Source organism: Salvelinus fontinalis, chromosome 20, assembly GCF_029448725.1.
Source record: "Salvelinus fontinalis isolate EN_2023a chromosome 20, ASM2944872v1, whole genome shotgun sequence".
NCBI lineage: Eukaryota > Metazoa > Chordata > Actinopteri > Salmoniformes > Salmonidae > Salvelinus > Salvelinus fontinalis.
The window spans coordinates 8,674,598-8,689,112 of record NC_074684.1 but is presented as its reverse complement, the minus strand read 5'-3'; the positions used below and the strand labels follow the sequence as shown (position 1 = coordinate 8,689,112).

Here is a 14,515-nt window from a genome sequence, read left to right as displayed (position 1 = left end):
TGTCCCAAGTGGCACCCTATTCCCGATATAGTGCACCGCGTTTGACCACAGCCCTGGGCTTCGGTCAAAATTAGTGCACTATAAAGGAATAGGGTGCCACTTGGGACAAACACTAAATAGGCCCAGAGCCAGAGTTCTATGTGTACATACAGGGCACAGAGGGTTCTGAACAATCCTGGCCGGTACATACACATTTCCCCCAATAGGGGTCTCTAAGGTCCATACAGGAGCTCTGGTCGTCACTAGTTACTACCCTATCCACAACCACAGTACTAACCATAACCGTACAGTAAATCCAAAAGGCACATTTTGGTTTTCATGATTTTTTACAATATAACCAATACTGTCTTTATGGCTGTGCTATCTAGTGGAAACCAGGAGCTCTGGGCCAGACTCTATTCCTGTTTCTCCTACTGCAGTGGCCTGGAGTGGCCGGCAGGGGGCACCACTCACCACTGTATCAGTTCATTGTTACAGAGTGTGTGTGTGTGTGTCCTGTATGTCTCTCCGTCCCTCACCACTGTATGATCTCAGTGATCTGGGCCTCCCAGTGAGCAACGCTCTCCTTCTTGTCAGCCAGCTCCCTCATCTCCTCCTCCAGCTGTCTGTTGCTGCTGCTCAGCTTCTCAAACATGGACGTCAGCTAGAGGAGAGAGGACAGGACAGAGGGCAACACAAAGTCAATCAGAGCCATAGATATTATACAGAGGTTGGCAACCTCAGCAGATATTGCAATAGAACTTTAATTTGAGCCATGCTGCGCCAGATTTTCAAGCGTATGACAGGGTGGGGAAAGGCAGGGCAGGGTCGGAGAAAGAGGGACAGAGGAGAGAGGGGAGAAAAGGTTAGGGCAAAGGGTAAGAAAGTTAGGGAAGGGGGGAGGGGGCATAAAAAAAAAGAGGGTACAGGGGAATGTTAAAAGAAGAGGGGAGAGAAGGACAGGCCAGGGGTGGATGCCAATGTAGGGTGGGTAGAGAGAAAGACAGGGAGGAGGGCAGGGAGGTGGAGAGAGGAGCTCACTAGTCATCCATATAATACAATTATGATCGATGACGTCATAAGTGCTGATCCTAGGCCCTCGTGGCAACTGGCCATTTAGAAATACCTGTAGCTAGCTTGGTAATTATAAGCTACTTGACAGTTGCAAAGGGAATGTGTTTTAGCGTAATGGTTTGACAGCGGTGAATTATTACTGCGCACATGGCAAAAAATCTGATAAGTGGCAAGTAGGTTGTTGGTTGACATAGGACCAGCAAAAAAATGGTAAGTGCAAGCTAACATGGACCCAGAGTTATAATACACAGTTTGAAGGATCATTTAAACAGGCTAAATATAATAGTTCCAAGGTAACCTTGCATTTGTTGACATGTGTTAAATGTATTTCCGAACGAAAGCAGCTAGCTTTAGAATAGAAAACATTTAAATATAATCTGATCATTTATAGAAAATATATATATATATGTATAATCTGATCCGTGTGTTCTGGCTTTCATGCGGGAAAGCATGTGAAACAGAATGATATGGGTCTGCGTCCCAATTGGCACCCATTTCCCAAATAGTGCATTTCCTTTGACAAGTCCCATGGTCAGAAGTAACGCACTATAAATGGAATAGGCTGTCATTTGAGACACAGGCAACGATATGTGCTTCTCCCTATTCTTCCCTGGCACAAGTTGAGCATGTGTTCAGGAAGTGTTGGGGAATGTTCCCTATTTTCCACATACACCCTACCCTGGCTGCTATCAACTTCCAGGCATTGCTTCATACTTAATATACAATACCACAAAAACAAACATCACTTTTAATACGATACGTCAGAACTCCTACAAAAGTATTTTGCTTGGGAACTTCCAATTCTCATTCCCATTTCTCCCACTTCCAAAGTCAATAGTATGGGATCCAACGGGCCGGTCCATTTGCGTGTGTAAGAGACTGTGGTCTGTTTTGAAGGTAGATATAGATGAACAGTGATTATATTGGCTTCGCCAGGAGAGAAGGGTGGCGCCGGAGGGGACGGCTGCTGTTTTACGGAATCCTAAACAACTGTGCTATTTTGTTTGTTTTTTCGCATTGTTTGTAACTTATTTTGGACATAATGTTGCTGCTACCGTCTCTTATGACAAAAAAGAGCTTCTGGATATCAGAACAGCGATTACTCACCTCAAACTGTGCGAAAATGTTTTCTTTAATGAGTCCGACGCGAAGGATATACTGCATCTCCGAGACCAGGCCCAAATCCCCGTCATTCACGCGAAGAAAATACACAAATACAGGGGGCGGAGATCGGGGTGTCTTGTCAGAATCCACGGCGAGTGGGTAACCCGCTTCTACCGTCAGTTCTATTGGCCAACGTGCAATCACTGGAGAATAATCTGGATGATTTCCATTCGAGACTATCCTACCAACGGGTTAGTAGGATAGGGTTTTCTGTGCATCGGCAGGACAGAACAGCAATGTCTGGTTATGTCGCTATGCACTCAGACGAACCATCAAACAGGCAAAGCGTCAATACAGGACTAAGATTGAATCGTACTACACTGGCTCTGACGCTCATCAGATGTTGCAGGTCTTGCAAACTATTACGGAATTCAAAAGGGAAACCCAGCCGCAAGCTGCCCAGTGACGCAAGCCTACCAGATGAGCTAAATGTATTTTATGCTTGCTTCGAGGCAAGCAGCACTGAAGCATGCATGAGAACCAGCTGTTCCGGACGACTGTGTGATCACGCTCTCCGTAGCCGATGTGAGTAAGACCTTTAAAAAGGTCAACATTAACAAGGCCGCAGGTTCAGAAGGATTACCAGGGCGTGTACTCAGAGCATGCGTGGACCAATTGGCAAGTGTCTTCACTGACATTTTCAACCTCTCCCTGACTGAGTCTGTAATACCTACATACCTATGTTTCAAGCAGACCACCATAGACCCTGTGCCCAAGAAAACGAAGGTAACCTGCCTAAATGACTACCACCCTGCAGCACTCACGTTGGTAGCCATGAATTGCTTTAAAAGGCTGGTCATGGGTCACATCAACACCCTCATCCCAGAAACCCTAGACCCACTCCAATACCGCCCCAACAGATCCACAGATGACGCAATCTCAATTGCACTCCACACTGCCCTTTTCCACCTGGACAAAAGGAACACCTATGTGAGAATGCTGTTCATTGACTACACCTCAGCGTTCAACACCATAGTGCCCACTAAGCTCATCACTAAGCTAAGAACCCCAGGGTCTAAACATCTTCCTCGCAAACTGGATCCCGGACTTCCTGACGGGCCGCCGCCAGGTGGTACGGGTAGGCAACAACACATCTGCCACACTGCTCCTCAACACGGGGGTCCCTCAGGGGTGCATGATTAGTCCCCTCCTCTATACCCTGTTCACCCACGACTGCGTGACAAAGAACGACTCCAACACCATCATTAAGTTTTCTGACGACACAACAGTGGTAGGCCTGATCACCGACAACGAGACAGCCTATAGGGATGTCAGAGACCTGGCAGTATGGACAACCTCTCCCTTAACGTGAGCAAGACAAAGGAGCTGATCGTGGACTACAGGAAGAGGAGGGCCGAAAAAGCCAGTATTAACATTGACTGGGCTGTAGTGGAGCGGGTCGAGAGGTTCAAGTTCCTTGGTGTTCTCATCACCAAAAAACAAACTATCATGGTCCAAACACACCAAGACAGCCATGAAGAGGGCACGACAACACCGTTTCCCTTCAGGATACAGATAATTTTTTGGCATGGGTCCTCAGATCCTCAAAAAGTTATACAACTGCACCATAGAGAGCATCCTATACTAGGCGGTGTCAGAGGAAGGCCCAACAAATGGTCAAAGACTCAAGTCACCCAAGTAATAGAATGTTCTCTCTGCTACCGCACGGCAAGCGGTGCCGGAGCGCCAAGTCTAGGTCCAAAATGCTCTTTAACAGCTTGTAACAATTAATCAAATGGTCAAGCGGACTATTTACATTGACACCCCCATTTGTTTTTACACTGCTGCTACTCGCTGTTTATTATCTATGCATAGTCACTTTACCCCTACCTACATGTACAAATTACCTCGATTAACCTGTACCCCCGCACATTGACTCTGTACAGGTACCCCCTGTATATAGTCATGTTATTAAGATTTTATTGAGTTACCATTTATTTTTTATTTAGCTTATTTAGTAAATATTTTCTTAACTCTATTTCTTGAACTGCATTGTTGGTTATGAGCTTGTAAGTAAGCATTTCACAGTAAGGTTTACACCGGTTGTATTCGGCGCATGAGACAAATACAATTTCATTTGATTTGAGGTGGGGGGGGGGGGGGGGGGGGTCAAATGATGCGAGAATTGGAATGTGTGTGTGAGAGGGTTACCTCAGGTCAGGGCAGTGTGTGTGTGTGTGTGTGTGTGTGTGTGTGCGTGTGCGTGTGCGTGTGCGTGTATAACATCTCACCTTGTCCAGTTCACTGGAGAGCTTCTTGTTCTCCTCGGTCAAAATGACCCTCTCCCTCTCGTACTTCTGCTTGTACTCCGTCTCAAACTCCTCACGCTCGCTTTGGCTGCCACACACACACACACACACACGAGACACACACACACACATATTCAGATGTTCCATCATCACTTACACAAACACATCAACCACACACTATACCTGCTATTCAGAGCAAGGTCCGATGAATACACACATAGGCCAGATAAGGAGCATTGAGACAAAGCCCCGTCAGACATGCCATATTAATCTCAACCACATCAATACTGTTAAAGAGACTATCCAGGAGCCAGATCTGCATCCCAAATGGCAACCCATTCCCTATGGGCCCTGGTCAAAAGTAGTGCACTAAATAGGGGATAGGGTTCCATTCGGGGCGCACACAGTTTGAACTAGGCAAGCCGGGGATGCTGGAGGGTAGAAAAACAACGGCTTACAGCTTTTCCTCCAGTGTCAGTCTGTATCAGGTGCCGTTAGGTTAGAGGAATGTTGCTTCTTGGATAGAGGCAGAGGGGGATAACACTAGCTAGATCTAAGTGACTCTAACACATGAACAAGGGTCTTCTCAGGAGCTAGGTCAGAGGAGAGAAGGTAACTAGCGTTAAACTACACTGCGAGTACAGCACAGTTGAGGCCAGGGTGAAGTAACGTTAACCATGTTTACCTTGCATAAACCTCGCTGGAAAGAAGAGGACGAGTACACTGTCAGGTGAGTGCTACTACACAGAGAGAGAGTAACTGTTCTACTGAATGGGTCAACTCCATAGGCACTTTCAATGGAAATGTTCAAGTAGACAGACAAACAACGGCAGTTAGATCTAAGGAACTCTAAGACATGTACAAGAGTCTTCTCAGGAGCAAGGTCACAACAGAGGGGTAGGGTTGTGACGATACCGGTATCGTGGTACTCAGATGCATCTTAGCAAGGAACACGAAAACTTGAAGTGGACTTCATATCTTAAGGAAAACCGTTCTTAACTGCCTCATGTTGTCACGTGTTTATTTCCCGAGCTATAGCACACAATATTTGACATGAAGCAGGTTTTTAAAAGGAGCAATGATTTTAGTCTGCTTTGTGGGTTTTTTTGTGCCATGGAAAATGTTTGTATCACGATACTGGTATGGTGACAATCCTAATAGGAGGAATCTGAGATCAAACTACACTGTGAGCACAGTAGAGTCCAGAGTGAAGTAACTTTGACCATGTTTACCTCGTATAACCCTCGCTGCAAAGAAGGGGAAGAACCCAGTCGGCCATGTATAGTATATCTCCATGTACTACAAAAAGGTTTTAACCAGAACCACATGAATGCTTTGTCTATGTCTCTAAATTGACTGTCCTATAAGTCTATGAGTGTTGTGGATGTCCAATTCTACTAAGGCGGTAGCGCACATAACCCATTATACACACAAAGAAATACATGTAGACAGACAAGACAAACACACCTCTCCCTGCGCGTCTTCTCCAGTTTGTCCTTGAGCACCAGGATCTCCTTCTGCAGGGTGAGCTGCTGTCCCTCAGCGTCGCGGAGCTCCTTGCGGAGGCCCTTGAGCTCGTTGGCGTGCTGCGCCTCCCTCCTGCTCAGCTCCTCCTCGTAGAACAAGGTCTTCTTCTCCAGGTCGGCACGCAGCTTCCCCACTTCCTGGCTCTGGTCCGAGCCCACCACCGAAGCTGACGGCCCCACCTGCTTCTGGTTCAGGGGAAGAGAGGAGTTAGCCAAATACACACGTACCAGGGGTGTGTTCATTAGTGCATGCCGGAGCAAAATACTTTGCAATGGAAAAAGTTTGCTTCCTTTTGGTTCCTAGTGAACACACCCCAGGTGTGTGTGTTTTGTGAGTTACAGTATTGTTTCCACCCCTGTAAAAAAAAAAAAAAACGACTTCTAGGTCTCCGAATGGGTGACGTCAACGATTGCACGCTACGCTAACTAGCTAGCCATTTCACATCGCCTACATGTGCGTTTCTGACTACAAGTCGCTCTGGATAAGAGCGTCTGCTTACATCTGTGAAGATCTGTACACGAGCAACAGAGAGTGAGAGAAAGTAAGAGAATGGTGAGTTACGTCTTATAGAAAGGGTATCTGTGTGTGTGTATTTGTGTGTGCGTGTGTTAGAGGTCCTCACGAATCCACCTGTACACGAATACCTGAGACCCGATCCGGGATCCGAGTGGATTCGGATCCAGAATTCTAAATAATGTCACGGGTCTGGGTCGGATCTGATATGATTGTCAAGGGTATGTGTAATTTTAACTGACTGATCTGGAAGGAACCATACAGATCTGAACACGATTGCTGAGCGAGAGAGAGAAATTGTATCATTTATGCTGCAGCTCTTTGCTTTTCACGAGAATGCCTCAGGTAGCTTGTTGTTGGCCAATCATAAGTCATCAAAGGGGCAATAGGCTACAGTCAGAGCCTTCGTGTGTGGCAAAAGTAAAAAAAGATCTAATCAATGGAAGAAGGAATAAAAATGACGGAATTAAAACATAAAGGAGAAGTATAGGTTACAACGACCAAGAGCCAACAGGCATGCTGCTACTTTATATTCTGAATGGAGTTGTTGTTTGTAACGGTGCAGGACGAGAAAGCGCATGCAACCTCAATTAGCCTAGCTAGCTGCTAGCTAGCTAGCTAGCTTACTTAACTAGCTTCTCCCAGTTTGATGCAGTCAAGAAAGGTACTACGTAATCATATTTGATGATAAATAACCTTGCTCTGGCAGCTGTTAGTCTACTATAGAGCGAGTCGGCTTGGTTGGTTGCCGTTTCTCCCTCATTCTTCCCTCAGTCACTCGCTCACACTCACAGTAGCCTACACACACAGCACGGCCCCTGCTAGAGCATCACCTCTCTCTACTTCTTCTCCCTCGCACTTTATCAGCTCCGGTTTATTAAAGTCGCTTAAACCTTTTCTGCTGCTTCCTTCACTCGGATCGGACAGAGTCTGGATCTGACCAGTTCTATACGGAACGGATCTAGTTGTCCGCGAGTCCGTTCGGAATGGGTCTCCATATTTTACAAATAAATTTACGCATACCGGGTCCAGGTGGGAAAGCCCCAGGGCCATCTTTTTGGCCCCCCCGTGAAGGCCTTCAGTGTGTGTTACCTTGAGTCCGTCCAGCTCCTCCTCTAGCTGTCTGCAGTGCTGCTCTGATCGTTCTCTCAGCTTCCTCTCCTTCTGAGCGTCTGCTGTCTGCTCCTCGGACTGGGCCTCCATCTGAGAGACACATCCAGCAAGGGGTTAATACACACACACACACACCACACACACACGAGGCCACCACAGATCTTCTTTCACGTAGACATATAGACACGCACACACAAACTATCCAAAACTAAAGAGGTAAAAAAAACATCCATCACACAGACACACCAATACCTCGAAGAACCACGAGACTACTCTACCTCCTTCTTGGACCTCTCGGCCTTGCGCACCTCCAGCCGTAGAGCCTCCACCTTCTGGGACAAAGCCTCCATCTCCTCCTCCTTGTCCCGGAGCTGACGGCCCAGGCGCTGCTTGGCTGATCGGAGGTCAGTCAGACGCTCGTTGAGCTCGGAGAACTCCTGCATGGCCAGCTTCCTCTGGCTGTGGGCTTCTTTCAACTCCTTAGACTGACTCTTCATCTTCTCACTGGCCTCCATTAAGTCCTATAGGGAATGAGGGTCAGGGTTAGTGGCTGACACTGAATGACTGGGAGTAACACCCAGGCGGGTGCTGTATGCTGGTGGTGAATAGGGTGAGTTAACCCAATACAGTATCGAGGCCTAGGGAAGAAGCACACCGACACACACACACCTTGTGCAGGTCGTCCCTCTCCAGGTTGAGGCTCTTCATCTGTTTCTCCAGGCTCCTGAGGTGTTTGGATGAGCCCTCCATTTCTCGACGGGCTGATGTAGCTTCCTCCAACTTCTGCTCCAGTTGACCTGAGTCTGACACACACATTACCCACATTACAGAGGGTCAATGTTGTTATACACAACATTGGCCAATATGCATTACATTTCCCTCTGATGTATGTTTTCGGTCATTATATATTTCATTTTATAGGTCAATGACTATGCAATTCCCATAGTGAACCTGGCTTGTTTACTGTATGCATTATTTATTGCCAGCTATTACGTCTTCCTAGCCATTACTGTCCATCTTTCCATTTTGTATCTGCACTTGCCCATTATGTAGAATGTATTTCCAGTCCGACTCTATCCATGCATGGTCAACGCTGACCTGGCTGGAATGTGTTTGTGTTCGACTACACAGCAACATCTTTACAGATGAATGTTTACCTGCGATCTGTTTCTTGAGGATGTCAATCTCAGTCTTCAGACTCCTGATCTCCACCTCCTTGTTAGAGGGGACGGGTGCTGGTCCTTCTCCTGACGCGTGCTGCAGGGCCTGGACTGTCTGGGTCGACTCTGGAAGAGGAAAGAGGAGAGGTTGAGGGGAGGGTGAAAGTGATTTCAGAGTATTAGAGAGACGGTGTGTAAATTAAACATCTGGAGAGTGTCCCGGATGAGGAGACAGGTTAAAGAAGGATTGAGACAACTGAGACATGATTGTGTATTTGTGCCATTCACAGGGTGAACGGGCAAGACAAAAGATTTAAGTGCCTTTGTGGTAGTAGGAGCCAGGCGCACCAGTTTGTGTCAAGAACTGCAACGCTGCTGGGTTTTTCACGCTCAACAGTTTCCTGTGTGTATGAAGAATGGTTCACCACCCAAAGGACATCCAGCCAACTTGACACGACTGGGAAGTTTTCGAGTCAACATGGGCCAGTATCCCTGTGGAACGCTTTCGACACCTTGTAGAGTGCATGCCCCTATGAATTGAGGCTGTTCTAAGAGGAAAGGGGGGATCCAACTCAATATTCATAATATTCTGTACACTCAGTGTATATGTGCGTGTGTGTGTGTACCTAGCAGCTTGCGGCTGAGCTCAGTCTTCTCCTGCTCCAGGCGTCGTATCCTCCTCTCGTAGGCTTCGGTAGCTAGACTCTCCTCCAGACTGCGCTGGACACACACATCCATCTGTGCCGGACCCAAACCACCGGACTCCCTCAAACAGCCCCGGTCAGATAGGGTACTGGAGGTGGGGGAGAAAGAGGACAGGGAGTGAGAAAGGGGAGCGGGGAAGAGAAAGGGCAGAGAGAGAGGGGAAGAGAAAGGGGAGAGAGAGAGAGGGGGAGAGAAAGGGGAGAGAGAGAGAGAGAGGGGAAGAGAGGGGAAGAGAAAGGGGAGAGAGGGAAAGAGAAAGGGGAGAGAGAAAGGGGAGAGAGGGAAAGAGAAAGGGGAGAGAGAGAGAGAGGGGAAGAGAAAGGGGAGAGAGAGAGAGAGAGGGAAAGAGAAAGGGGAGAGAGAGGGGAAGAGAAAGGGGAGAGAGAGAGAGAGAGAGAGAGGGGAAGAGAAAGGGGAGAGAGAGAGAGAGGGGAAGAGAAAGGGGAGAGAGAGAGGAAGAGAAAGGGGAGAGAGAGAGAGAGAGGGGAAGAGAAAGGGGAGAGAGAGAGAGAGAGGGGAAGAGAAAGGGGAGAGAGAGGGGAGGAGAAAGGGGAGAGAGAGAGAGGGGAAGAGAAAGAGGGGAGAGAGGGGTAGCGAAAGGGGAGAGAGGGTGAGAAAGTGAGGAGAGAGGGAGTGAGAGAGAAAGACACAGAGAGCAAAGGGGAGAGAAAAAACACAATTAACAGACCATTAGCCTTCAGGCTAGGATAAGAGATAAGATGACAAACAATCCCGATTCAATAGCTTCTCACTAGTGGAAATTGAGTGTTAGTTTCAGTGTGGTTGAGGTTAGATCAGATGATAGAAAAGTAGGAGTGAAGTAGCCTGGTCCCAGATCTGATTGTGCTGTGTAGTCTATGCTCATTGCTATGCCAAACATGACCATAGGGGTTGGCAAGACGGCACAAACAGATCTGGGACCAGGCTAGGAGTGAGGATGTATTTGTATGCATGCTGTATATACTAACAAAGCTGTAGAAGTAAACGTTGTAACTGAAGATGAGTGACGTTGATAGCGGCCACTCACCATTTACTGGTGTAGGTGAAGCCTACGAAGGGCAGGTGGTGTCCAGAGAAGGCCGTGTGCGAGGGAGGGGGCATCGTCTCCTGACACAACACAAAACACATTTGATTAAAACACACCTCTACAACATCGCAGAACGTTGAGATTACGGTGCGATAAACGATGGAAACAGAGACGGAAAGATGAGAAGAGTAAGGAAGACTCTTTAAGCCTTGATTGTAGTCCCATAAAGAGAAAGAGAGAGTTATACCGAGTTCTTGAGACAGTCATCGTCCACGTCAAAGTTGGACGTGTCTGTGGGGCTGCTGACTTCTGGTATGTAAGGGGCCTCGCACGTACGGATGTTGTCCCAGTCGATGCCTGACGGGAATGACAGACATTGGCATTATAGTTTCTTACGGTCATATTTATCATAATATACAGTTTCTTATTGTCGTATAAAATCGTATCACTATCGTCTAGTTTCACTTCAACGGCAATCATCATGATAAAAGCAGCTATAGTCATTTTATCTCAATGATTGGAGACAAGAGTTAGCGCAATAATAGGCTGAAGTTATACAGACAAGAGTTGCGGCGATACAGACGGAGTCCCCTCAAACGGTTTCAAGCCCTACCAGAGAAGAAGGGGTGAGATTTGAAGTCCTCGATGCCGTTCTGGCCCAGGCGGTGCTCACGGCTGCAGATGAGGCGCCGGATAAGGTCCTTGGCCTCTTCGGACACGTCCGTCATCTGCAGGGGGAACTGGAAACGCTCCTAGGGACCCGGCGGAGGGAGGAGAGGGAAAGGAGTCAGAATAATGAGAATATGTGCCTAATGGCACTTTATTCCCTATTTTAGTGCACTACTTCTGACCAGGGAATAGGGTACCATTTGGGATGCTATCTAAATATATTATTTGTGTAAAGTTGTCAAATCTTTCTATTTCTCGTTTATTTTTACTGATCATGCATTATCCCCTATTGCAGTAAACAGCAGTATAGTTCCATACTATAACTATTTTCCTGTTTCATGTATATATATGGTCCTTGACAAAGAAGCACAGCACATTTTTTAAATGTATTATATAGCCCATGCATGTTTCCCCTGTTGCAGTAGAAAGCAGTATAGTTCTATGCAAGCTAGTTTAATGCACACAAATAAGGCATTCCTTCAGCTAATATGGCCGCCGGGTGAGAGTGAAGGTATAGTTGAAAGGTGATGGGAAGGGAGAGGGGGAAGAGTTAGGAAGGTAGAGCGGAGTGGTTTGGAGTCAGGATAGGCTGAAACTAACTATGAACAGACCTGGGGTCGTATGTATCAATCGTCTCAGAGTAGGAGTTCTGATCTAGGATCAGGTCCCTTCTGTCCATATAATCTTCTTCATTATGATCTAAAAGGCTAAACTGATCTTAGACCAGAATTCCTATTCTAAATCGCTTGATACATACAGCCCCTGAACAGAACATACTCACACTTTAACCACTATCACTCAGACCCAGTCCCAAATCGACCCCAAGCCACCTACCGCCTATGCACTTGTGGAGATCTGAGAGGATTCTAGAAGTGTATAGGGGGTAGGGGAAAAGGGTCCATTTGGGACTGGGCAATCAGACCCCCAAAAAGAAACACTCACAGCAGCACCTAACTCCTCCTGTCAGTGGACGGAAAGGATCAGGAGAAAAAGGGGTAGAGAAGAAGGAAGAGTTGAACGCTTTGTAGTCAGAAAGAAGAAAACTAAGTCTATGAAACAGAAAGTACCTAGAACGTACAAACTCAGACTTCAGCCTAACACCTAAACAATCCCACGTGTCTTGAACAAAGGTTTGAATAAAAACAAAAAGCTCTTATTTAAAGATGGGTTTTAGTAGAGTAAGTACAATGTCACTACCAGTCACCATCAGCCACTAAGCAGCCCCCCTCACCTTGTGGTTCATGATCTTGCCGTAGGTCTCCACCAATGACTCGGCGTAGAAGGGGGTCTCCCCGTACAGCATCTCGTACATGCACACGCCCAGGGACCACCAGTCACACTCAGGACCATACTTCCCCTTCCCATCCTCCATCGCCTGCAGGATCTCCGGAGAGATGTAGTCCGGGGTCCCCACGGCAACCGACGACTGGACCTGAGGGCCCAGGAGATGAATCGATTAGTGAGTGGATGGATGACATGAGGGATCAACCATGTAAATCATATAATACTTTATTTACAGTGCCGTCAGAAAGTATTCACACCCCTTGACTTATTCCACATAATGACTAAGTGAAAACATGTTTTTAGAAGTTTTTGCAAATTTATTGAAAATAAAATATCTAATTTACACAAATATTAACACCCCTTCGCTCTGACACTCCAAATTGAGCTCAGGTGAATCCAATTTCCTTTGATCAACCTTAAGATGTCGCTACAACTTGATTGGAGCACCTGTGGCTCATTCAATTGTTTGGACATGATTTAGAAAGAAACACACCTGTCTATATAAGGTCTCACAGTTGACAGCGCATGTCAGAGCAGAAACTATACCATGAAGTCCAAGGAACTGACCGTAGATCTTAGAGATTATTATGATGAGACATACATTATATCTGGGGAAGTATATAAAACTATTTATAGAGCGTTTAAATGTTCCAAGGCCACAGTGGTCTCCATAATTGGGTAATGGAAAAGAAAATATGGAACTACCCAGACCCTGCCTAGAACTAGACGTTTGATCGAACTGAGTAACCGGGCAAGAAGGACCTTGATCAGGGAGGTGACCAAGAACCCAATGACCACTCTGACAGAACTACAGAGTTCCTTGGCTGATTAGGGAGAACTTGACAGAAGAACAACAGTCTATACAGCAATTCACCAATCTGGGGTTTATGGGAGAGTGGCCAGACTCCTGAGAAAAAAAAGCACATGACAGCACGACTGGAGTTTGCAAAAAGGCACATGAAAGACAGAGCATAAGGCAAAAGAATCTATGGTCAAAATGTTAACTTTATGGCCTGAATGCAAAGCACTAGATGAAGCATGTAGTGGCAGCATCATGCTATGGGGATGCTTTTCGGCAACAGGGACTGGGAGACTGGTAAGGATAGAGGAAACAATGAATGGAGCCAAATACAGGCAAATCCTTGATGAGAACCTGCTTCAGAGTGCAAATGACCTTAGACTGGGGCAAAGATTTACGTTCCGACAGGACAGGTACCCCAAACATACAGCCAAACAACAGTGGAATGGCTTCAAAACAAGAATGTGGAAGTCCTTGAGTGGCACAGCCAAAACCCAGACTTGAATCCCATTGATAATCTGGGGAAAGACTTGAAGATTGCTGTTCACCGCCGCTCCCCATCTAACTTAACAGAGCTTGAGATAATCTGCAAGGAAGAACGAGAGAAAATCCTCAAATCCAGATGTGCAAAGCTAATAGACATTCCCAAGACGACTCAAAGCTGTAATCGCCGCCAAAGGCGCTTCTACAAAGTATTGACTCAGGGGTGTGAATACTTATATAAATGAGATATTTCCGTATTTCATTTTCAATAAATGTGCTATTTCTAAAAACATGTTTTCACTTTCTCATTACAGGGTATCGCGTGTAGATGGTTGAGAAACTGTTCATCCATTTTGAATTCAGGCTTTAACAACAAAATGTGGAATAATAAGGGGTATGGATACTTTCTGAAGGCAATGTATCATCTGGAGCATTAATCTGTAAATCAGATGTTAATTGCGTGTCTACAGTGAGTTTGGAGTCAAATACGTCCACCAAACCTGAACGAGACCATGCCATAGAGTTAATACTACATAAATAACACTTAACTGAAACCGGGCCAAAAGAGCATCAGTCACAGCAGCTTTAGAGAGACGGGTCCTCTAAGGTCTCAACTCATTCAAAGCCAAGTTGCCAACCCCTTTGGAGAAGCTCAACTAGAGGAAGTGTCTTAACAACAGGCAGAGCCATGAAATCCGCCAGAGGGGAGGCCAAAAGGGAGGGGGGGTTGATTGGTTGGTGGTTTGGAGGCGTTTGGTTTGGAACATAG

At 46.5% G+C, this 14,515-nt stretch overlaps 1 protein-coding gene across 8 annotated transcripts in view; it reads right to left on the bottom strand.

Moving 5' to 3' along the window:
• Positions 1-14,515, bottom strand: part of LOC129817244 (serine/threonine-protein kinase MRCK alpha-like) — a 99,120-nt gene that overhangs the window by 21,839 nt on the left and 62,766 nt on the right. For 5 of the 8 annotated variants that reach the window (XM_055872285.1, XM_055872292.1, XM_055872287.1 and 2 more), the window contains exons 7-19: positions 12,412-12,612; positions 12,123-12,140; positions 11,125-11,263; positions 10,759-10,868; positions 10,512-10,591; positions 9,406-9,572; positions 8,777-8,905; positions 8,289-8,422; positions 7,898-8,140; positions 7,599-7,709; positions 5,934-6,178; positions 4,449-4,554; positions 519-643 (exon numbers count right to left, since the gene is read on the bottom strand). In XM_055872285.1, the coding sequence (XP_055728260.1) occupies positions 519-643; positions 4,449-4,554; positions 5,934-6,178; positions 7,599-7,709; positions 7,898-8,140; positions 8,289-8,422; positions 8,777-8,905; positions 9,406-9,572; positions 10,512-10,591; positions 10,759-10,868; positions 11,125-11,263; positions 12,123-12,140; positions 12,412-12,612 (1,808 nt within the window). The remainder of the gene's footprint in view (positions 1-518; positions 644-4,448; positions 4,555-5,933; positions 6,179-7,598; positions 7,710-7,897; positions 8,141-8,288; positions 8,423-8,776; positions 8,906-9,405; positions 9,573-10,511; positions 10,592-10,758; positions 10,869-11,124; positions 11,264-12,122; positions 12,141-12,411; positions 12,613-14,515) is intronic. The other 3 variants (XM_055872288.1, XM_055872289.1, XM_055872293.1) reach the window with 1 other exon arrangement.